The following is a 23,166-nucleotide window of genomic DNA, read 5'->3' as shown; positions in this document are numbered from 1 at the left end:
ACCGCTTCCTGGTGGAATCGTACTAGGATCCGAACATGCCTCAGTTCATCCCTAGTACTGATGTTGGACATGAAGACCTGACTCTTAATATATGTTCCAATTCATCAAGGGATTCAGTAGTTTTGAGGTCAGTGCTCTGTGCAGACTACTCAAGTTCGTTCACACCAATCATCAAACCATGTCTTTATGAATTGCCTTTGTTCATAAGGGTTTCTGGAACAGAAAAAAGACTTGCCCAAACTATTACTATGAATTACTATTTTACTATTAAAGTGCACACTAAAAAGTATGTGTGTGCTGTAGTATTAACTGATCCCCGTAATGGAAACTATTGAACTCCTCATAACTTTTGGCCATATAAAGTAGTTGCGATGGACAGTTTTTTGGCCATATATTGCATATTTTCAGCTTTTTGCTTGGAGGTCCAGTTCAACAGAAAACACGGTTATAAAAGAGGGTGATTGGATATGCAGACCAGACCGACATCTTCTGAGCACTGAAGCATATTCTATGAACTTGTAAGGTTGGTTCTGCCAACATAGCAAATATAGTAGAGAGTGTTGAGGGGAAAGAGTCATTGCCCCTTTCCCCAAGAGCTTCTGTTTCAGAGTGCCTCTCTCAGTAGACCTATAAATTAGGCGACAGTTATAGCATGTCTATAAACTTCTTGCCTCTTTATCTTTTCTATATTGATCCTGTAATAAAAATGTCTTGCATAAAGAAATCCTATGCCTTTTATAATGATAAAAATAGGTCTATATGATGTCTGAGTAAACAATGTGATTATTTTATTCTAGTAATATCTAAATACAAATTGTTTCTCCTTTTATTTAGGATGTCTGTATTCCAAAAATCTGAAGCAAGCAATCAGCAGCATCATTTGACTACAACTCTCATTATCCATAAAGAGGTAATTGTGTGTCAAGTGGAAGCCTGTTTAAACATTCCTCAGCTTTCAAAGTTTATTTGTGCGTCTAAATCCGCTCTGTTAACATATGCATTCTTTTACTGCTTATACTGTACCCCTGTAATTATACTAGAGCCCCCCTCTTCCCTCGTCTCTCCCAGAGGAACCTGTTTTCCTTCCATACTGTTGTTACGATACGGTTTTGTCTTTTGTATATCCCCAAACCCGTCCGCCTTGATGTTTGCTACCTCTGTCCACAGACACTGGTACTCCTTGTATTCCTGTATGCCACAAGGACCCTCCCTTTCGGAGGCAGGATTTTTGCTTATTAGTTAAATGTTTGCACTGAAACCAGATACCTGGGTTTTTAAAAAAAGGACCCTCTCATACTGACTGCATCTATTTAAAAGGACAAGGCTAGGTTTATGAGACCCTGCGTCTTCATGTGCCTATATGACAGACTCTTCAAAGAGTGGATTTTTTTTTTCCCTTTTTTTTTTTTTTTCCCCTCGTGCCTTGCTGCGTCAAATGAGCATCCAGTATGCATACCGCTTAGGTCCAGCAGCCTAGTTAAAGACCAGTGCAAGCGTATAATTGCCTGCTTCAGGACCTTCTCACCCATAATCGGCTGAACCTGCCTCTCCAATGACCCAGGAGGCTCACGGGGCTTTCCGACTCTCTAAGCAGGAGTCAGTTTAAAACATCCAAAATTAAAACAAAAACAGGCAAACACACCTCCAAACAAAAAAGGAAAAGAAGCAAGATCCTAGCTGCTGGGACAAATGCATACAAATGAATTTAGGGGCTGGAAGGAGAGATTGCACTTCTCACCAAGCCGCCAAGTAAGTGTCATTGCACTGTTTATAAAGTTTGTTTAATAAAATGGATTGCTAGTTTTGCAATTATTATTAATATTATTATTATTTGCTGTAGTTTAAATCTTCTGGTTTGCTGTTTGTATTAGAAACAGCCTGTAAGAGGTAAATATGGATGTTTGCTGGGCATTTTTTAATGTTCTTTTGCGAAGGCTTGTATCCTCTGTAATTGTGCTGTCACTGAGAAGCTTTTGGATATAACTGATCGGGGGCACCTTATGTCACGTGATGACTGGTGTGATGTTGTGCAATCAATCTGACTATTACGCAATTAGAATGGGTCTGCAGGTACAGTGCAGTGACGGATGTCAGAAGTTACTTGGCTTTTTATTGACATGTGTAGGAATTGTCATGAAATGGAATGAAGGTGTATGTGCATTCAGATCTAGCCCTGATTTGCCATTTTTTGCAATGGATTGTGTGATTTACCTGCAGAAACCTTTTATGCATACATAAAACTCCCAAGAGATATTGGTGTATTGTGCTATTTGTGATATTGAGAGACTGATGATTGAATGTCAGGGCTCTCCAGCTACTTGTAGGTTGACTGGCATCGTACACATGGCGGGCTATTTACTAAAGGCAAATCCACTTTGCACTACAAGTGCACTTGGAAATGCAGCCGCTGTAGATCTGAGGGGGACATGCAAGGAAAACAAAAAAACAGCATTTTAGGTTGCACATGATTGGATGATAAAATCAGCAGAGCTTCCCCTCATATCTACAGCGACTGCACTTCCAAGTGCACTTGTAGGTCAAAGTGGATTTGCCTTTAGTAAATCAACCCTATAGTCACCCATTGTATATACTGTATGTTATCATGTAAAATATACACCCAGATTTAATTGGTTGTTTTGGGAGAATGAGGATTCCCTTTAACTGTGGCTTGCTGAGTGAGCCATCGGGTCAGTTCTGTCCAATGAACTGCTTCTGTTTTCCATCTCTGGGAATTCCGTGATATGACGTCCAACATTGATGCGTAATGGCGTAGGGTACTCCATGTCCTCATACGAACCAACAATCTGTCACAGATGGCACAAGCACATAGTATGATGAGTGTTTCTCTTTATATTATGACTTGTCATTTTAAGACAGTGATTGTGGGTCTCTGGTGTAGAACTGAAAAAAAGATTGCCCATTAATTACTCAGAGGAGAACAGTTAAGTACAGGATAAGGCTGCAGTGATATTGTTCCCAGGGTCATAAACCTGACAAGTTTGTGTTACAGAATACGCTGTCTGTTCTACTGTGCAGACAGATCTAAGGGTGTCTGGTGAATGCGGCTGACACTGACCTGAGAGTGTGGCAGGCTACTAGTACATCCAGGACCTATAGCGCACTTCCTGCATTTCATAGAATAGTTCAATGAGGAAACCAGACAAGATGTTCAACTACTGAGATTCAGAGTCTCTATGTCTCCTGTGCCATAACAAGTGCCTAAGCAGTGTGAACCTGGATGTGTGTGTGTGTGACACAAAGCTTTCAATCTACTTACAGTGCAGAGTAAATTGACTCTGTGTGTGTATACAAGTTTACGTTAGTTTACTCCTTTTTAGATCTTAATAAAAAAGAGTTATTGTAAAAAAAAAAGTGTTTTGTTGTATATGTGACACCATTAAAATCCTGCTTCCTACCTCTTCCCTGACTCTCTAATTGGGATGTGGGTGACTGGATCTCTTGAGTAAGTATAGTATATGGTCTGTATGTGTATATGGTTTAGAGGTGGTGATAAAACACCCAGTATGTGTGGTGTAGAGTATTGTGACTGTGTATGTGTGGTGTATAGTATTGTGACTGTGTATGTGTGGTGTAGAGTATTGCATCTGTGTATGTGTGGTGTAGAGTATTGTGTCTGTGTATGTGTGGTGTGGAGTATTGCGACTGTGTATGTGTGGTGTAGAGTATTGCATCTGTGTATGTGTGGTGTAGAGTATTGTGTCTGTGTATGTGTGGTGTAGAGTATTGCGTCTGTGTATGTGTGGTGTAGAGTATTGCCTCTGTGTATGTGTGGTGTAGAGTATTGCATCTGTGTATGTGTGGTGTAGAGTATTGTGTCTGTGTATGTGTGGTGTAGAGTATTGCGTCTGTGTATGTGTGGTGTAGAGTATTGCCTCTGTGTATGTGTGGTGTAGAGTATTGCCTCTGTGTATGTGTGGTGTAGAGTATTGCATCTGTGTATGTGTGGTGTAGAGTATTGTGTCTGTGTATGTGTGGTGTAGAGTATTGCGTCTGTGTTTGTGTGGTGTAGAGTATTGCCTCTGTGTATGTGTGGTGTAGAGTATTGTGTCTGTGTATGTGTGGTGTAGAGTATTGCATCTGTGTATGTGTGGTGTAGAGTATTGCCTCTGTGTATGTGTGGTGTAGAGTATTGTGTCTGTGTATGTGTGGTGTAGAGTATTGTGTCTGTGTATGTGTGGTGTAGAGTATTGCCTCTGTGTATGTGTGGTGTAGAGTATTGCGTCTGTGTATGTGTGGTGTAGAGTATTGCGTCTGTGTATGTGTGGTGTAGAGTATTGCCTCTGTGTATGTGTGGTGTAGAGTATTGCGTCTGTGTATGTGTGGTGTAGAGTATTGCGTCTGTGTATGTGTGGTGTAGAGTATTGCCTCTGTGTATGTGTGGTGTAGAGTATTGCATCTGTGTATGTGTGGTGTAGAGTATTGTGTCTGTGTATGTGTGGTGTAGAGTATTGCGTCTGTGTTTGTGTGGTGTAGAGTATTGCCTCTGTGTATGTGTGGTGTAGAGTATTGTGTCTGTGTATGTGTGGTGTAGAGTATTGTGTCTGTGTATGTGTGGTGTAGAGTATTGCCTCTGTGTATGTGTGGTGTAGAGTATTGCCTCTGTGTATGTGTGGTGTAGAGTATTGTGTCTGTGTATGTGTGGTGTAGAGTATTGCGTCTGTGTATGTGTGGTGTAGAGTATTGTGTCTGTGTATGTGTGGTGTAGAGTATTGTGTCTGTGTATGTGTGGTGTAGAGAATTGCATCTGTGTATGTGTGGTGTAGAGTATTGTGTCTGTGTATGTGTGGTGTAGAGTATTGTGTCTGTGTATGTGTGGTGTAGAGTATTGCCTCTGTGTATGTGTGGTGTAGAGTATTGCCTCTGTGTATGTGTGGTGTAGAGTATTGTGTCCGTGTATGTGTGGTGTAGAGTATTGCGTCTGTGTATGTGTGGTGTAGAGTATTGTGTCTGTGTATGTGTGGTGTAGAGTATTGTGACTGTGTATGTGTGGTGTAGAGTATTGCGTCTGTGTATGTGTGGTGTAGAGTATTGCCTCTGTGTATGTGTGGTGTAGAGTATTGCCTCTGTGTATTTGTGGTGTAGAGTATTGTGTCTGTGTATGTGTGGTGTAGAGTATTGTGTCTGTGTATGTGTGGTGTAGAGTATTGTGACTGTGTATGTGTAGTGTAGAGTATTGTGTCTGTGTATGTGTGGTGTAGAGTATTGTGACTGTGTATGTGTGGTGTAGAGAATTGCATCTGTGTATGTGTGGTGTAGAGTATTGTGACTGTGTATGTGTGAAGCGGGGCAGTATGACATTGTAGGATGCTGGGCAGTAAATCCACCTCTGTCTGTATGTTTGGTGCAGTGCAATAGTAACTTGTACTATAACAGTGTGTGTAGCGGTATGGTGTGCAGAAATCTGGACTGTTTGTGGTGCTGTAGTGGCTCAAAATTATATATTACAGCCGCCATCTTTATTTATATTGCAGGATAGTGTGAAGATTGTATTTGTACCACAGATCAGTGTGAACCTGTATGTGTACAATGCAGAGCTGTGTGAGCCTGTATGTACAGCGTGGTGCAGTGTGAACCTGAATGTGTTCAATAAAGAGCAGTGTGTGAACTTGTATGTACAACGTAGGGCAATGTGAATCTGCTGTATATGTGTACAATAAAGATCAGTATGAACCTATGTGTGTACAATAGAGAGTCGAGATAACCTTTTATGTACATGTAGTATAGGATAAACATGTATGTATAATGCAGGGTAATATGGGAATGTGCAGAACAGTATGGGCTTATACCTGCTGAGCAGACTAAGGTGAACCTCCATAAGTAATGCCGGGGCGAGTAGTGTTATGCTATGAACTGAAAAGCAGTATTGACCTGTACTCCAGGGTGGTGTAGACCTGTGTATGTAGCACCGTACAGTGTGAGATTGTATGTACAGTACTGAGCAATATGTGAACATATACTGTAAAATGAAGTGCAATGTGAGCTTATATATGTAATGCCGTGCAATCCAAACCTTGATGTGCAGTGTCAGCTTGTGTGTGTATGTGTGTATAGAGATAGAAGTGCAGTGTATTCCTGGACTTGCTGTATGGTGCAGTCTGGTGTCAGCCTGTAGGTATAGTACAGTATAATATGAACTTCCATGGGTCACATACTCTTCATATACAGTGTATTTGGATGTGCAAGTGCAGTGCAGAATATTATTCAGCTATATGTGCAATGTCAGGAGGATGTGAGGTACAGACTCGGTCTATAGCCATATACACCGGCAAATGTAAAGTGCAGTATGGAGCCTACCTGTGTGCGGTCAGAAGTACTTACTGCCTGCCTCAGTCACTGACAATAATATCTGGCTTGCCTGCACCCCTCCATGTCTGTACTGAATGAGCTGTGTTACAGACCATCACTGCCTGCCTAAAGGCTCACAGCCTTCCTATGCATTGTTCAGTTATGTCTATCACCTCTAATTAGGGGTGTAACGGATCAAAAAACTCACGGATCGGATCGATCCTCGGATCAGGAGTCACGGATCGGATCATTTTCGGATCAGCGCAAAAAAAAAAAAATGTGTGTGTGTGTGTAATATATATATATATATATATATATATATATATATATATATATATATATATATACACATACACACACACACACACACACATACATTTCACGGGTGGATTAAAGAGGAAGCAGGTGAGGCTGTTTGGGACTTGTTAAAAGTACAATCTTGATGTTTTTACAGCTATATATATATATATATATATATATATATATATATATATATATATATATATATATATATATATATCTGTAAAAACATCAAGATTGTACTTTTAACAAGTCCCAAACAGCCTCACCTGCTTCCTCTTTAATCCACCCGTGAAATGTGCTCTCCCCCCCCTCCTCCTCCTCCTCTCACACTAGTGCTTCTCTGCTACTATTCCCTCTCCATGTCGGCTTGCCAGAGCCCAGTGCACAGCGTGACACGCCTCCCCGGGGAGGCGTGTCACGCTGGGCTCTGGCAAGCAGACTGGGTGGAGCAAGATCGCTCCGGAGCTAGGCCGAAGCCGGGGACTTTCCTAGGCCTAGGCTCCGGAGCGCTCCGCGGATCGCGGGGTGTGCCGATCCGAACGGGGTGGCCCGTTCGGATCACGGATCGGTGACGATCCGTTACACCCCTACCTCTAATCCATTACTAGTTTATAACATCTCCTGCCATCCATTACATTGGGGGTTATTTATGAAAGGCAAATCCACTTTGCACTACAAATGCACTGAAGGTGCAGTCGCTGTAAATATGAGGGGAAGCTCTAAAATGAGGGGAAGCTCTGCTGATTTTATCATCCAATCATGTGCAATCTAAAATGCATTTTTTTATTTTCCTTGCATGTCCCCCTTAGATCTACAGCGACTGCACTTCCACTTCCAAGTGTACTTTAGTAAATAACCCCCATTGTGTTTATCGCTATGTGCAGTGACTAGTCGTGTGTGTGTCAGCAGATAAGTCTCATGTATTAATATGTCGCTGTTGGATACGGAATGAGCATCCAGTACATAGGAAACTTCAGTACTGCGTTTTTTCTCCATTACCTCTAAACAATGAGGAGCTTGTTCAAGTACAAGGCAAATCCCGTCATTTACAAACAGGAAAATGGTTTTATTTTCTAACTAAACAATAATACCGATTTCACATGCAGGAAAATGCTGAGCAGCTCTGTTCAGTTCTAGCTGTGGACCTGAAAGGAGCTGAGCAGCTCTGGGTGGCTGCAGCACTGGAGCTGGAAAAAACACAGTAGCTGTGAGCAGTGTTAGCCTCAGTTATGAGCATCTTTTGCTTTGGAGCCAGCCAAGAATCTTTGAGCAGTGGTAGCCTCAAAGACTGAAGAAGCTGAGCAGCTTTGCAATGGAGCAGGAAAAATCCAGGTAACTCTGAGAGGTGGTAGCTTTAGAGCTGGAGCATGGTGACCAACTCTGAGCAGCTGCAGCAGTGGAGCTCAAATAAGCCCAGCAGCTCTGCACAGTAGTATCCCCAAAGCTGGAGGAGCCAAGTAGCACTGAGTGGTAGTAGCCTCAGAGCTGGAGGAACCAAGCAACCCTGAGCAGTAGTAGCCTCAAAGCTAAAAGAGTCAAGCAGTGCTGGGCGGTAGTGGAAACAAATCTTACCCAAGCTCAAGTGCTCTGTTAGAAGTGTGTAGGCTAAGGCTTTCACTCTTCACAGCATGGATCCATAATAATGGTAGCCAGCAACTCAAAAATATCTTTGTATTCTGTATCAGCATTTATGTAACCAATAGTGTTTCGGCTTAAAAAGCCTTCCTCATGGCATACCATAGTGCTGCGCGGTAGTAGCCTCGGAGCTGCAGGAATAGAGCAGCACTGATTGGTATTAGCCTCAGAGATGGAGGAGCCAAGCCGTTCTGAGCAGTAGTAGCCTCGAGGCTGAAGGAACTAAGCAGCGTTAAGAGATACTAGCCTCAGAGCTGGAAGAACCAAGCAGTGCTGAGCAGTAGTAGCCTCGAGGCTGGAGGAAGTAAGCAGCGTTAAGAGGTAGTAGCCTCAGAGCTGGAAGAACCATGCAGTGCTGAGTGGTAGTAGCCTCAAAACTGGAGGAACCAAGCAGTGCTGAGTTGTAGTAGTCTCAGAACTGGAAAAACCAAGCAGTGCTAAATGGTAGTAGCCTCAAAGCTGGAAGAACCAAGCAGTGCTAAATGGTAGTAGCCTCAAAGCTGGAAGAACCAAGCAGTGCTAAATGGTAGTAGCCTCAAAAATGGAGGAACCAAGCAGTGCTGAGTTATAGTAGCCTTAAAGCTGGGAGAACCAAGCAGTGCTAAATGGTAGTAGCCTCCAAACTGGAGGAACCAAGCAGTGCTAAGTGGTAGTATTATTATTATTATTATTTAGGTACTTGTATAGTGCCGTCAATTTACACAGTGCTTTACATATACAGGCCCAGATTCAGAAAGACTGCCGTAAGTTTAGGCAGGCGTAGCGTATCTCATATACGCTACGCCGCCGTAAATTTGAGAGGCAAGTCCCGTATTCACAAAGAACTTGCGCCCGAAGTTACGGCGGCGTAGCGTATATGGGCCGGCGTAAGCCTGCGTAATTCAAAATAGGCTGGTAGGGAGCGTGTTGTATGCTAAATAATCGTGACCCCACGTTTTTGACGCTTCTAACGAACGGCGCATGCGCCGTCCGTGAAAGTATCCCAGTGCGCATGCTCCAAATTACGCCGCAAATAGTCAATGCTTTAGACGTGAACGTAACTTACGCACAGCCCTATTCGCGTACGACCTACGCAAACGACGTAAAAAAAATGCGCCGGGCAGACGTACGTTTCTGAATCAGCGTATCTACCTAATTTGCATATTCAACGGAAGCGCCACCTAACGGCCAGCGTAAATATGCACCCTAAGATACAACGGCGTAGGAGACTTACGCCGCTCGTATCTAGGCAACTGTGAGGTGTATCTCATTCTATTAATCAGGAGCTGAGTTGCGACGGCCCGCATTCGGAGTTACGACGGCGTAACTTCTTTCTGAATCCGGGCCCTAATGTACATTCACATCAGTCCCTACCCTCAAGGAGCTTACAATCTAGGTCCCTAACTCACATTCATATACTAGGGCCAATTTTTAGGCAGAAGCCAATTAACTTACCTGCATGTCTTCGGAGTGTGAGAGGAAACCGGAGTACCCGGAGGAAACCCACGCAGGCACAGGGAGAACATGCAAACTCCAGGCAGGTAGTGTCGTGGTCGGGATTCGAACCAGCAACCCTTTTTACTGCTAGGCGAGAGTGCTACTCACTGCACCACTGTGCTACCCAGTAGCCTCAAAGCTGGAGGAACTAAGCAGTGTTGAGTGGAAGTAGTCTCAGAACTGGAGGAACTAAGCAGCATTGAGCGGTAGTAGCATCCGTGCTTGAGGAAACAAGCAGTGCAGAGTGGTAGTAGCCTCAAAGCTGGAGGAACCAAGCAGTGCTGAGAGGTGATAGCCTCAATGTTGGAGGAACCAAGCAGTGCTGAGAGGTGATAGCCTCAAAGTTGGAGGAACCAAGTAGCTCTGAGAAGCTGTAGCACTGGAGCTGAAAAGAGTGAAGCCGCTTTGAACTGTAGTAGCCTCAGAGTAGCTTTGTGGCTTTGCTCAAAGCAGCTCAACAGGGAAATCAGGGTGGATTACAATTAAAAGTTTTCCATGCAAGAGCACTGAAAGTGGAAACCTATTTTTAAACTATCTCTAGGAAAACCTTTTTTTAGTTTTTCGATTTGGTGGGGAAGGGTTAGACCCTCTGTCCCAAGAACAAGAGGTAAGGGGAAATCTTCCAATGGGGACACCTTTTTCAAGGACACCTATCTAAGATGGGAATCCTAATCACTTTAGGAGATTTCTTCTAAACACCTGTTGTGTCTCTGGGACAGGAAATGAAGATAAATCTAAAATTGTACCCAGAACAAGGGGTGATGGGAAATCTTCCAGTGAAGACACATGTCTAAGAGGGGAATTCTAACTTCTTGTTGTGTCTCTGGGACAGGAAGTGAAGATAGATTTCCTCAATGGTATATAGACAGGTAAAAACTGACAGGTTTTACCCTTTCTCTACTCCATAAATAATAATATAATAATTCCATCCATTATTGATTTATAACACCCCCTACCAGCCATTATGTTGTGTTTATCACCATGAGTTGAATTATGTGAGAGTGTAGTAGGCCATAGGAAACCAGTAGATTTCAGTTGATTTAAAGTCATATCAATGAGAAATTAACTCTTGTTTGGTTGCTATAAGTCACTGCACTTTGTACATAGTGCTTTGTCTTGTTAAAGAAGATCTCCGCTTAGGACTTTTTGCACCCATATTTCTCACATACTATATCTTCCATGCAATATCAGAAAGGTAATAATATTATTTCTGTGAAAAAGCATACTGTTATGGATTCTTATGCCGCATATGAGGAGGGGATGTAAAATCATAATTTCTTTGTGTAGCCGTCCTTCCTCCACAGCCTATCATAACCTATAATGATAGAGTATGCACATAGCATGCCTACTGCTTACTTCCACTGACCTTTGAGTGGATCTATAGGAAAACCACCTCCCAGCATTCCTGTCGCCTGACAAGTCGCGTCCCATTCTATGCAATAGAACCATTCTAATAGAAGCGACGCAAGTCGCTCCGACTTAGAAAAAGGTTCTTGTACGACTTTGGGGGTGGCTCGGGGCGACTTGCATTGACTTCTATACAGAGGTCATTTTGCAGGTCGCCTCTGAAGTCGTCTTCAGGACGCCTTGTGGAGTCGCCCCCGAAGTCGTGCCGCCTAAGTGTGAACCGGCTCTTAGAGCTTAATGTAAACAAACAATTGAAAATGTATTAAACACGGATGTGTCAGAAGGACAATGGCTGGTTGGTGACAGTAGAACAATGGATGGTGTTAGTCTGCAGGGAGGTATTTTTTTAAATTATTTTCTACATTATTATTATTATTTTATTTTTATTTATTTTTACTATTAAGAGCCCTGTTGGGGGGCTTTGCTTGAAATATCAAGGGTCTAAGCATACCTCTGATGTCCCCCTTTTGAGACAAAGAAAGGGACTGAGGACAGAGCTCCACTGGACAGTGAATAAATGGGAAGTGCTCTGTGTTGAGCTGCTTCTTGTTCATTCACAACACACATTTTACTGTACTTCAGTTATGAATGAACAGAGTGAGTGATCAGTACCAGGGAGGGCAGAGGAGAAGAGGGAGGCCAGAAGCACTGTAGGGTGATGGCACATTCAGTAGGGGGAATCGGCACCACGCGGGGTGAGTAAGGCGTGCCTAGGCACAACTGGCACACCCTGTGTGCACGTCTATGTAATCACCGCTAACCAATCCTCCTCTCAGAAATGATCACTTAATCTGATGCCTAGGCATTTGGTCATGTGACCACCTTCTAGTTTAACCTCAGGGTGACAGAACAGGCAGGAAATCTAGGCTTTACCATAGTACACTGACATTTTAGACAGCAGCCTGGGCAAAGGAGCTGACAGGTGTCATCTAGGTCTGTTTTAAAGCAGGACAGACGATATCATTCTGAGCGTCTGATTGAGATCACTTTGTGCACACAAGAATCACCTTTAGATTCAGAAATTGGCACAAAATTGTCTGTAAGCTCTTTTACTGAGTATATTCTGTAGTGTATAAACCTTACTAGACTAAGATGATCCTATATAGCAGGGATATGCAATTAGCGGACCTCCAGATGTTGCAAAACTACAATTCCCATCATGCCTCTGCCTCTGGGTGTCATGCTTGTGGCTGTCAGTCTTGCTATGCCTCATGGGACTTGTAGTTCTGCAACAGCTGGAGGTCCGCTAATTGCATATCCCTGCTATATAGAAAAGAAAGGAGCATTAACCAGCTTTGACATTAGAAACTATGGAGGGATGTTTTTACACCGGAGATCTTTCTAAAGCTGGACATACACTATACAATCTCTACAATCTCTGCGTAACTAGATTCAGTTTACCAAAACTATGTTATGAGGACAAACCATAACCATTTATTACATATCAGGCAGGTCCTTGCACTATATAGTTGATGTTAGATTTTAGGCCACATGCACACTTGGTGATGTTTTACCCGTGTGTGCCCAATTCTGGTGTCTTTGTGCCAGGGAGGCAGAGGTGCAGCCCCAAGTCCAATGACAGCCAGAAATATGCTGCACTGTGTGCTACTCATGTTTAGTGCTGTGTGCGTTTAAGAACTGGAATGCGGGTGTTCTCTATTCTGGGCATTCATCCCTGAACGCTTAGGACCTTAAAGCGGTTGTATACCATTGCCCATTTTCTTTCCTGCAAGGTGAAGTCATAGGGCTAGATTCAGATAGCCCGCCGTAACTTTGTGCGGGCGTAGCGTATCTCAGATACGCTACGCCGCCGTAACTTAGTGAGGCAGGTTCTGTATTCAGAAAGAACCTGCGCTCTAAGTTAAGGCGGCGTAGCGTATGTGGTGCGGCGTAAGCCCGCGGAATTCAAATTATCCATGTAGTGGGCGTATTGTATGGTAATGAAGGCTGACTCCACGTAATTGACGTTTTTGACTAACGGCGCATGCACCGTCCGTGAACGTAACCCAGCATGCTCCAAATTAACCTGCAAAAAGCCAATGCTTTCGACTTGATCGTAAATTACGCACAGCCTAAAAAAGAAAAACAAATGCAGTGACCATGTCTAAGAATTGGTAAGCTGCAATAGAATTCAATGTTTGCTTTCGCGTTTCATGTCTGATGGTGATATTTCTTCAGCTCTTGTTTTGGATCCATTTTACATGTGATTTGTATATTCTAATCCCCCCCCCCCAGTCCTGTACCTCTTCACAACACTTGTCTGTCAAAAATCTCATCTCATTCTAATTAGTAAACACTGGTGAGTCTGTATCACCCAGAAAAAAACACTAATGCCAGTTAAAGAAAAAAAAGCCTATTTGCCTGGCGCTTGTGTTTTATTCAGCGACTGTCTGGCTGCGGGAGTGGAAAGAAAACGAGAAGTCTTAAATAATGCTTTACACTTTTTGGTTTATTTTCTGTTAAATCTGGCCTTTGGTGCGGAGCCATGTTTGCTGAGGCCACAAGACGAATTCAGGGGCAGGATGGAAACCTGTAATTAGAGATGACTTGAATGCCATCCAGTTTGGGCACTGCTTTTATAGGGCTTCAGTGGTTAATTAATGCAAAAAAATAAAATAAAAAATTGTTACCAAAAAAAAAAAAAAAAATCCTGATTTATGAAAGGAAAGAAAAGTGGGAAAAAGTGAATGGGTCCACTCATGTCGTACTGACTTCTGTCCACTAGATGGCAGCGGGCGGCGCTGAGCGGGGAGCCCGGCAACCTTATATCCCGTTCATTTCCCGGAGCCGTCCTTTCCCTGAGCCTCGGGACCGGCAGGAGGGATCTCCGTGTGCGGACCGGGCAGGGACCCCCCCAGAGTGAGAAGAGGGGGTGTACGGACATCCAAAGGGCTTCAGCCTGCCATGGGTCCCCGCTCACCCCTGACCTGCCCACTGCCACCCTGCCAAGGTGCATGTAGGGTCCCCGGGGGGTGAGAGGCTCCGCTGCCAGTCTTATGAGGGAGCCCATAGCCAGCCCAGGGCCGGGACGGGATGCCCGAAGAATGAAGTAACCGTGATGGAGCCGGTATCAGCCCCGGGCTCCAGACTCCGAGCAGCCGCGTCCAGAGGGTGAGTACAAGGGGACCTCATCTCTATCATTGTATGTAGAGGGGACCCCCGACTGTGTGACCCCCTCATCTCTATCATTGTATGTACAGGAGACCCCCTCATCTCTATCATTGTATGTACAGGGGGACCCCCTCATCTCTATCATTGTATGTACAGGGGACCCCCTCATCTCTATCATTGTATGTACAGGAGACCCCCTCATCTCTATCATTGTATGTACAGGGGGACCCCCTCATCTCTATCATTGTATGTACAGGGGACCCCCTCATCTCTATCATTGTATGTACAGGGGACCCCCTCATCTCTATCATTGTATGTACAGGGGACCCCCTCATCTCTATCATTGTATGTACAGGAGACCCCCTCATCTCTATCATTGTATGTACAGGAGACCCCCTCATCTCTATCATTGTATGTACAGGGGTACCCCTCATCTCTATCATTGTATGTACAGGGGGATCCCTGACTGTGTGACCCTTTCATCTCTATCGTATGTACAGGAGACCCCCTCATCTCCCTATCATTGTATGTACAGGGGACCCCCTCATCCCTATCACTGTAAGTACAGGGGACCCCCAGACTGTGTGATGTCTAATCCCTACTATTGTATGTACAGGGGACCCCCAGACTGTGTGATCTCTGATCCCTACTATTGTATGTACAGGGGGACCCCCTGACTGAGCGATCCCCCTCATCCCTACCATTGTATGTACAAGGGACCCAAGACTGTGTGATTTCCCCCCCCCCCATCCCTATCACTGTATGTACAGGGGACCCCCAGACTCTGTGATCTCTGATCCCTACCATTGTATGTACAGGAGACCCTCAGACTGTGTGATCTCTGATCCCTACCATTGTATGTACAGGGAACCCCCAGACTCTGTGATCTCTGATCCCTACCATTGTATGTACAGGGGGACCCCCAGACTGTGTGATCTCTGATCCCTACCATTGTATGTACAGGGGACCCCCAGACTGTGTGATCTCTGATCCCTACCATTGTATGTACAGGGGACCCCCAGACTCTGTGATCTCTGATCCCTACCATTGTATGTACAGGGAACCCCCAGACTCTGTGATCTCTGATCCCTACCATTGTATGTACAGGGGGACCCCCAGACTGTGTGATCTCTGATCCCTACCATTGTATGTACAGGGGACCCCCAGACTGTGTGATCTCTGATCCCTACCATTGTATGTACAGGGGACCCCCAGACTCTGTGATCTCTGATCCCTACCATTGTATGTACAGGGGACCCCCAGACTCTGTGATCTGTAATCCCTACCATTGTATGTACAGGGGACCCCCAGACGGTGTGATCTCTGATCCCTACCATTGTATGTACAGGGGACCCCCAGACTCTGCGATCTCTGATCCCTACCATTGTATGTACAGGAGACCCCCCTCATCCCTATCATTGTATGTACAGGGGACCCCCAGACTGTGTGATCTCTGATCCCTACCATTGTATGTACAGGGGACCCCCAGACTGTGTGATCTCTGATCCCTACCATTGTATGTACAGGGGACCCCCAGACTCTGTGATCCCTACCATTGTATGTACAGGGGACCCCCAGACGGTGTGATCTCTGATCCCTACCATTGTATGTACAGGGGACCCCCAGACTCTGTGATCTCTGATCCCTACCATTGTATGTACAGGGGACCCCCAGACTCTGTGATCTCTGATCCCTACCATTGTATGTACAGGGGACCCCCAGACTCTGTGATCCCTACCATTGTATGTACAGGGGACCCCCAGACTCTGTGATCCCTACCATTGTATGTACAGGGGACCCCCAGACTCTGTGATCTCTGATCCCTACCATTGTATGTACAGGGGACCCCCAGACTGTGTGATCTCTGATCCCTACCATTGTATGTACAGGGGACCCCCAGACTGTGTGATCTCTGATCCCTACCATTGTATGTACAGGGGACCCCCAGACTGTGTGATCTCTGATCCCTACCATTGTATGTACAGGGGACCCCCAGACTCTGTGATCTCTGATCCCTACCATTGTATGTACAGGGGACCCCCAGACTCTGTGATCTGTGATCCCTACCATTGTATGTACAGGGGACCCCCAGACTCTGTGATCCCTACCATTGTATGTACAGGGGACCCCCAGACGGTGTGATCTCTGATCCCTACCATTGTATGTACAGGGGACCCCCAGACTCTGTGATCCCTACCATTGTATGTACAGGGGACCCCCAGACTCTGTGATCTCTGATCCCTACCATTGTATGTACAGGAGACCCCCCTCATCCCTACCATTGTATGTACAGGGGACCCCCAGACTGTGTGATCTCTGATCCCTACCATTGTATGTACAGGGGACCCCCAGACTGTGTGATCTCTGATCCCTACCATTGTATGTACAGGGGACCCCCAGACTCTGTGATCCCTACCATTGTATGTACAGGGGACCCCCAGACGGTGTGATCTCTGATCCCTACCATTGTATGTACAGGGGACCCCCAGACTCTGTGATCTCTGATCCCTACCATTGTATGTACAGGGGACCCCCAGACTCTGTGATCCCTACCATTGTATGTACAGGGGACCCCCAGACTCTGTGATCCCTACCATTGTATGTACAGGGGACCCCCAGACTCTGTGATCTCTGATCCCTACCATTGTATGTACAGGGGGACCCCCAGACTGTGTGATCTCTGATCCCTACCATTGTATGTACAGGGGGACCCCAGACGGTGTGATCTCTGATCCCTACCATTGTATGTACAGGGGACCCCCAGACTGTGTGATCTCTGATCCCTACCATTGTATGTACAGGGGACCCCCAGACTGTGTGATCTCTGATCCCTACCATTGTATGTACAGGGGACCCCCAGACTGTGTGATCTCTGATCCCTACCATTGTATGTACAGGGGACCCCCAGACTGTGTGATCTCTGATCCCTACCATTGTATGTACAGGGGGTCCCCAGACGGTGTGATCTCTGATCCCTACCATTGTATGTACAGGGGACCCCCAGACGCTGTGATCTCTGATCCCTACCATTGTATGTACAGGGGACCCCCAGACTCTGTGATCTCTGATCCCTATCATTGTATGTACAGGAGACCCCCAGACTCTGTGATCTCTGATCCCTACCATTGTATGTACAGGGGACCCCCAGACTCTGTGATCTCTGATCCCTATCATTGTATGTACAGGAGACCCCCAGACTCTGTGATCCCTACCATTGTATGTACAGGGGACCCCCAGACTCTGTGATCCCTATCATTGTATGTACAGGGGACCCCCAGACTCTGTGATCTCTGATCCCTACCATTGTATGTACAGGGGACCCCCAGACTCTGTGATCTCTGATCCCTACCATTGTATGTACAGGGGACCCCCAGACTGTGGGATCCACTGATCCCTACCATTGTATGTACAGGGGACCCCCAGACTCTGTGATCTCTGATCCCTACCATTGTATGTACAGGGAACCCCCAGACTCTGTGATCCCTACCATTGTATGTACAGGGAACCCCCAGACTCTGTGATCCCTATCATTGTATGTACAGGGGACCCCCAGACTCTGTGATCCCTATCATTGTATGTACAGCGGACCCCCAGACTCTGTGATCCCTATCATTGTATGTACAGGGGACCCCCAGACTCTGTGATCTCTGATCCCTACCATTGTATGTACAGGGGACCCCCAGACTCTGTGATCTCTGATCCCTACCATTGTATGTACAGGGAACCCCCAGACTCTGTGATCTCTGATCCCTACCATTGTATGTACAGGGGGACCCCCAGACTGTGTGATCTCTGATCCCTACCATTGTATGTACAGGGGACCCCCAGACTGTGTGATCTCTGATCCCTACCATTGTATGTACAGGGGACCCCCAGACTCTGTGATCTCTGATCCCTACCATTGTATGTACAGGGGACCCCCAGACTCTGTGATCTGTGATCCCTACCATTGTATGTACAGGGGACCCCCAGACGGTGTGATCTCTGATCCCTACCATTGTATGTACAGGGGACCCCCAGACTCTGCGATCTCTGATCCCTACCATTGTATGTACAGGAGACCCCCCTCATCCCTATCATTGTATGTACAGGGGACCCCCAGACTGTGTGATCTCTGATCCCTACCATTGTATGTACAGGGGACCCCCAGACTCTGTGATCTCTGATCCCTACCATTGTATGTACAGGGAACCCCCAGACTCTGTGATCCCTACCATTGTATGTACAGGGAACCCCCAGACTCTGTGATCCCTATCATTGTATGTACAGGGGACCCCCAGACTCTGTGATCCCTATCATTGTATGTACAGCGGACCCCCAGACTCTGTGATCCCTATCATTGTATGTACAGGGGACCCCCAGACTCTGTGATCTGTGATCCCTACCATTGTATGTACAGGGGACCCCCAGACTCTGTGATCTCTGATCCCTACCATTGTATGTACAGGGGACCCCCAGACTGTGGGATCTCTGATCCCTTCCATTGTATGTACAGGCGACCCCCCCCCCCCCAGACTGTGTGCACCCCCTACAGTCTCTATGTGATCCATATCATTGTATGTATAGGAACTACCTACAGTCACTGTTATCCACTGATCCCTATCATTGTATGTACTACTGAAAGGCATTCCTATAACTGTATGCACTAAAAGATATGGTCCCTATGATTGTATGTACAGGTTCCCCTGCAAGATGTGGTCCCTATGATTGTTTGCAGTACAGCAGTGGTCATCAACCCTGTCCTGCAGGGCCCACTAACAGACCAGATTTTATGCATTACCTTGGGGAGATGCAGACTAGAATACGGCAATCACTGAGCAGCAAATGATATCACCTGTGATGTATTTCAGTTATCTTGCAAACCTGGCCTATTAGTGGGCCCTGCAGGGCAGGGTTGATGACCACTGCTATACAGGATGTGATCCCTATGATTGTATGTACAGGGTCCTTGTGTAAGATGTGATCTCTGATTGTATGTATTGGGTCCCCCTACAATATGCGATGCCTATAATTGTATATACGTACTGCAAAATGTGAGCCTTACGATTGTATGTACAGGGTGCCCCTACCAGATGTGGTCCCTATGATTGCATGCACTACAAGATAGGGCCCTATGATTGCATGCACTACAAGATGTGGTCCCTATGATTGCATGCACTACAAGATAGGGCCCTATGATTGCATGCACTACAAGATGTGGTCCCTATGATTGCATGCACTACAAGATGTGGTCCCTATGATTGCATGCACTACAAGATGTGGTCCCTATGATTGCATGCACTACAAGATGTGGTCCCTATGATTGCATGCACTACAAGATAGGGCCCTATGATTGAATGCACTACACACTGACCCTATGATTGCATCTACCAGGCCCCCCACAAGATGTGATCCCTATGATTGTATGTACTACACGTTTAATCCCTATGATTCTATGCACATGTCAGTGGAGAGAATGCCCCTTACATTGGTGGTCAGTGGAAAGAATGCCCCTTACATTGGTGGTCAGTGGAGAGAATGCCCCTTACATTGGTGGTCAGTGGAAAGAATGCCCCTTACATTGGTGGTCAGTGGAGAGAATGCCCCTTACATTGGTGGTCAGTGGGAAGAATGCCCCTTACATTGGTGGTCAGTGGAGAGAATGCCCCTTACATTGGTGGTCAGTGGGAAGAATGCCCATTACATTGGTGGTCAGTGGGAAGAATGCCCATTACATTGGTGGTCAGTGGGAAGAATGCCCCTTACATTGGTGGTCAGTGGGAAGAATGCCCATTACATTGGTGGTCAGTGGGAAGAATGCCCATTACATTGGTGGTCAGTGGGAAGAATGCCCATTACATTGGTGGTCAGTGGGAAGAATGCCCCTTACATTGGTGGTCAGTGGGAAGAATGCCCATTACATTGGTGGTCAGTGGGAAGAATGCCCATTACATTGGTGGTCAGTGGGAAGAATGCCCATTACATTGGTGGTCAGTGGGAAGAATGCCCATTACATTGGTGGTCAGTGGGAAGAATGCCCCTTACATTGGTGGTCAGTGGGAAGAATGCCCCTTACATTGGTGGTCAGTGGGAAGAATGCCCCTTACATTGGTGGTCAGTGGGAAGAATGCCCCTTACATTGGTGGTCAGTGGGAAGAATGCCCCTTACATTGGTGGTCAGTGGGAAGAATGCCCCTTACACTGGTGGTCATAGATAAGGTGGGGAGAATGCCCCCTACATTGGTGGTTCTTGGAAAGAAAGCCCCCTTACTGTGTCTACTCTGAATGCTATTCTAACAGACCGCTAAATAGATCTGTTTTGGCATATTGCTTGCTGTCAGTGGGTGTTGGACCCAGGACTATGCAGGCGCCACATCGGCCGCAGTTTAAGGAATCCCTGTAAACCTCTGGAGACAGGCTCTACAGACGTTTGGTTGAGAATGGTTGCTCTAAAGCAGTGGTCTCCAAACTGTGGCCCGAGGGCCGAATGCAGCCCTTTTCTAGACTTTATCTGGCCCTTGGGGGACTATTCTCCCACTGACATGAACAGTGGGGCATAATACCTGCCACTGACACTAATGATGCTGCACTATTCCGACAATGGGTAACCATTTTTTCCACTGTTGCCAATGGTTACTCTCCCTCCCCCCCCACTGATGCCAATAGTGGGGACTATTCTCTACCTCCCCCCCCCCACTGATGCCAATAGTGGGGACCATTCTCCCCCCCCCCCCACACTGATGCCAATAGTGGGGTGGGGACTATTCTCCCCCCCCCCACTGATGCCAATAGTGGGGACTATTCTCCCCCCCCCACTGATGCCAATAGTGGGGACTATTCTCCCCCCCCCACTGATGCCAATAGTGGGGACTATTCTCCCCCCCCCCCCACTGATGCCAATAGTGGGGACTATTCCCCCCCCACACTGATGCCAATAGTGGGGTGGGGACTATTCTCCTCCCCCCCACTGATGCCAATAGTGGGGACTACCCCCCCCCCCCACTGATGCCAATAGTGGGGGACTATCCCCCCCCCACTGATACCAATGGTGGGGGACTATTCCCCCCCCCCACTGATGCCAATGGTGGGGGACTATTCCCCCCCCCACTGATGCCAATGGTGGGGGACTATTCCCCCCCCCACTGATGCCAATGGTGGGGGACTATTCCCCCCCCACTGATGCCAATGGTGGGGGACTATTCCCCCCCCACTGATGCCAATGGTGGGGGACTATTCCTCCCCCCACTGATGCCAATGGTGGGGCACTACCCCCCCCCCCCTCCAACTGATGCCAATGGTGGGGCACTATCCCCCCCCCTCCCACTGATGCCAATGGTGGGGCACTATTCCCCCCCCTCCCACTGATGCCAATGGTGGGGCACTATTCTTCCTACTGACCACCCACACTGAGACCATATTTATTCACACTGATGCTGGGCTTGGGACATTTTTTACCCTCATTGGCCGCAATCTGACCCCCTAAATTCTGAAGGACAGTGAACTGGCCCTTTTGTTTGGAGACCTCTGCTCTAGAATATACCGCTGGATGTGATTCAAACACTGTCCTAAATCTTTGTAGAAATGCTTCACAAATGCATGCTAGATAAAGACAACACCTGTGTGTACTGCATGACGGTGTATACTTCATAACCCTTGATACATGATCTTTGTAAACTAGTGGGGGGGGGGGGGGTCTATGTTTGTAAGGCCAAAGTACAATGAATCCTTCCCTGGCTTGCTCTATACCCAGAGATTGGCTATACAGCCGTGTTTCGTTTTTGATCCATTAAAAGGTCCTAAATTGGTGACTAAGCTCAATACTCCAATCTGTAGGGAAGGGGATTAAGTCAGGCCAGCAGAAGTTACAATGATTCTTATTGCAGGCTTCCCCAAAGGATAACATTGATATTGCACAGTTTAGACATTTACTTTGGGTTATAATTACCCAACAATTAGTTCCCTGTGGATTGGGATTAAGTGCGGATTCCATGATTTGGAAACCAAAATGAATTAAAAAGCACGGTGAGATCTCATGAGTAAAAGGGATAGAGCGGGTCCGTTTGCTGCTCAGTGCTATGCGATCCCTAATCCCATCCATGCGAAAACATGTTCTCCTTGTTACAGTGTGTCAAGGGACGGGGATTAAACTGTTGGCTTATTTTACTTTTTTGTGTGTGATAGTTTCCTGTCTGATGGAAAGTATTGTGTAAAGGTTGGTGTTCATGTACCTTCATCATTCATTGTGGATAATATGTGAAGGAGGCCGCTATAGTCGCCGTGAGGAAGGATTCGGATGTTTCAGCACTTTTTGTTACTTATTATTATTATATTCCTGAATTTTTTGTTACATACCAAAGAATACCATAGTTTGTTTTATTGGCTAAATAAGTAGCACAAAATAAATGTAGATAAGATGCCAACAATACAGGATGATGCATCTTTTGTCTGTAGCTCCCAAACCTCAAAGAAACTGTAGATGACTCGGTAGAACAAAGAACAGTCAGCTTTTTATGTCTGCACCAAACTGATGACAGGTGAAATGTGGCTTCTGCAGTGTTTATATGTATTACACATTAACTTTGATATGGTTTTAGATGATAGGAAAAAAAAAAAAGCGGAATCTTTCAGCACGAGATGATCTTGCTCATAAATTTACACATATTATTTGGAAGAATAGACAGAGAGAGGACATGTGAAACTTTTAAAGAAGGAACAGTTAAACCTAAGAGGATGCCATAGGCTGTGCTCCAGGGGGACCTGTCTCCGGCCAAGAGATGTATCCAGAGGGAAACGGGTCCAGCCATTCAGTATCTTGTCCAGAAGACCGTCCAATGCGGTGTAGTCCGGTGCTGTGTAGGGTGAGATTTAAAGGGGAATGGAAACCTCAAGGATAATAGCCTAGGATTAGATGAATCTGTTCATTCTCTCCATTGTAGAGATAAAACTTAT

At 46.0% G+C, this 23,166-nt stretch overlaps 1 protein-coding gene across 2 annotated transcripts in view; it reads left to right on the top strand.

The window, feature by feature from the left end:
• The first annotated feature begins 1,439 nt into the window (after positions 1 to 1,439).
• The window catches only part of COL27A1 (collagen type XXVII alpha 1 chain), a 540,002-nt gene continuing 518,275 nt past the window's right edge, over positions 1,440 to 23,166 (top strand). Inside the window, exon 1 of one of the 2 annotated variants that reach the window (XM_040324820.1) lies at positions 1,440 to 1,749. In XM_040324820.1, the coding sequence (XP_040180754.1) occupies positions 1,700 to 1,749 (50 nt within the window). In that variant the 5' untranslated portion in view covers positions 1,440 to 1,699. Of the gene's footprint in view, positions 1,750 to 13,905; positions 14,239 to 23,166 lie in introns of those variants that run through there. The other variant, XM_040324819.1, reaches the window with a different exon arrangement.

This window comes from Rana temporaria, chromosome 9 (assembly GCF_905171775.1).
Source record: "Rana temporaria chromosome 9, aRanTem1.1, whole genome shotgun sequence".
NCBI classification, from domain to species: domain Eukaryota; kingdom Metazoa; phylum Chordata; class Amphibia; order Anura; family Ranidae; genus Rana; species Rana temporaria.
Note: the sequence above shows the minus strand (reverse complement) of the source record. Positions and strands in the feature narration are given on the sequence as shown.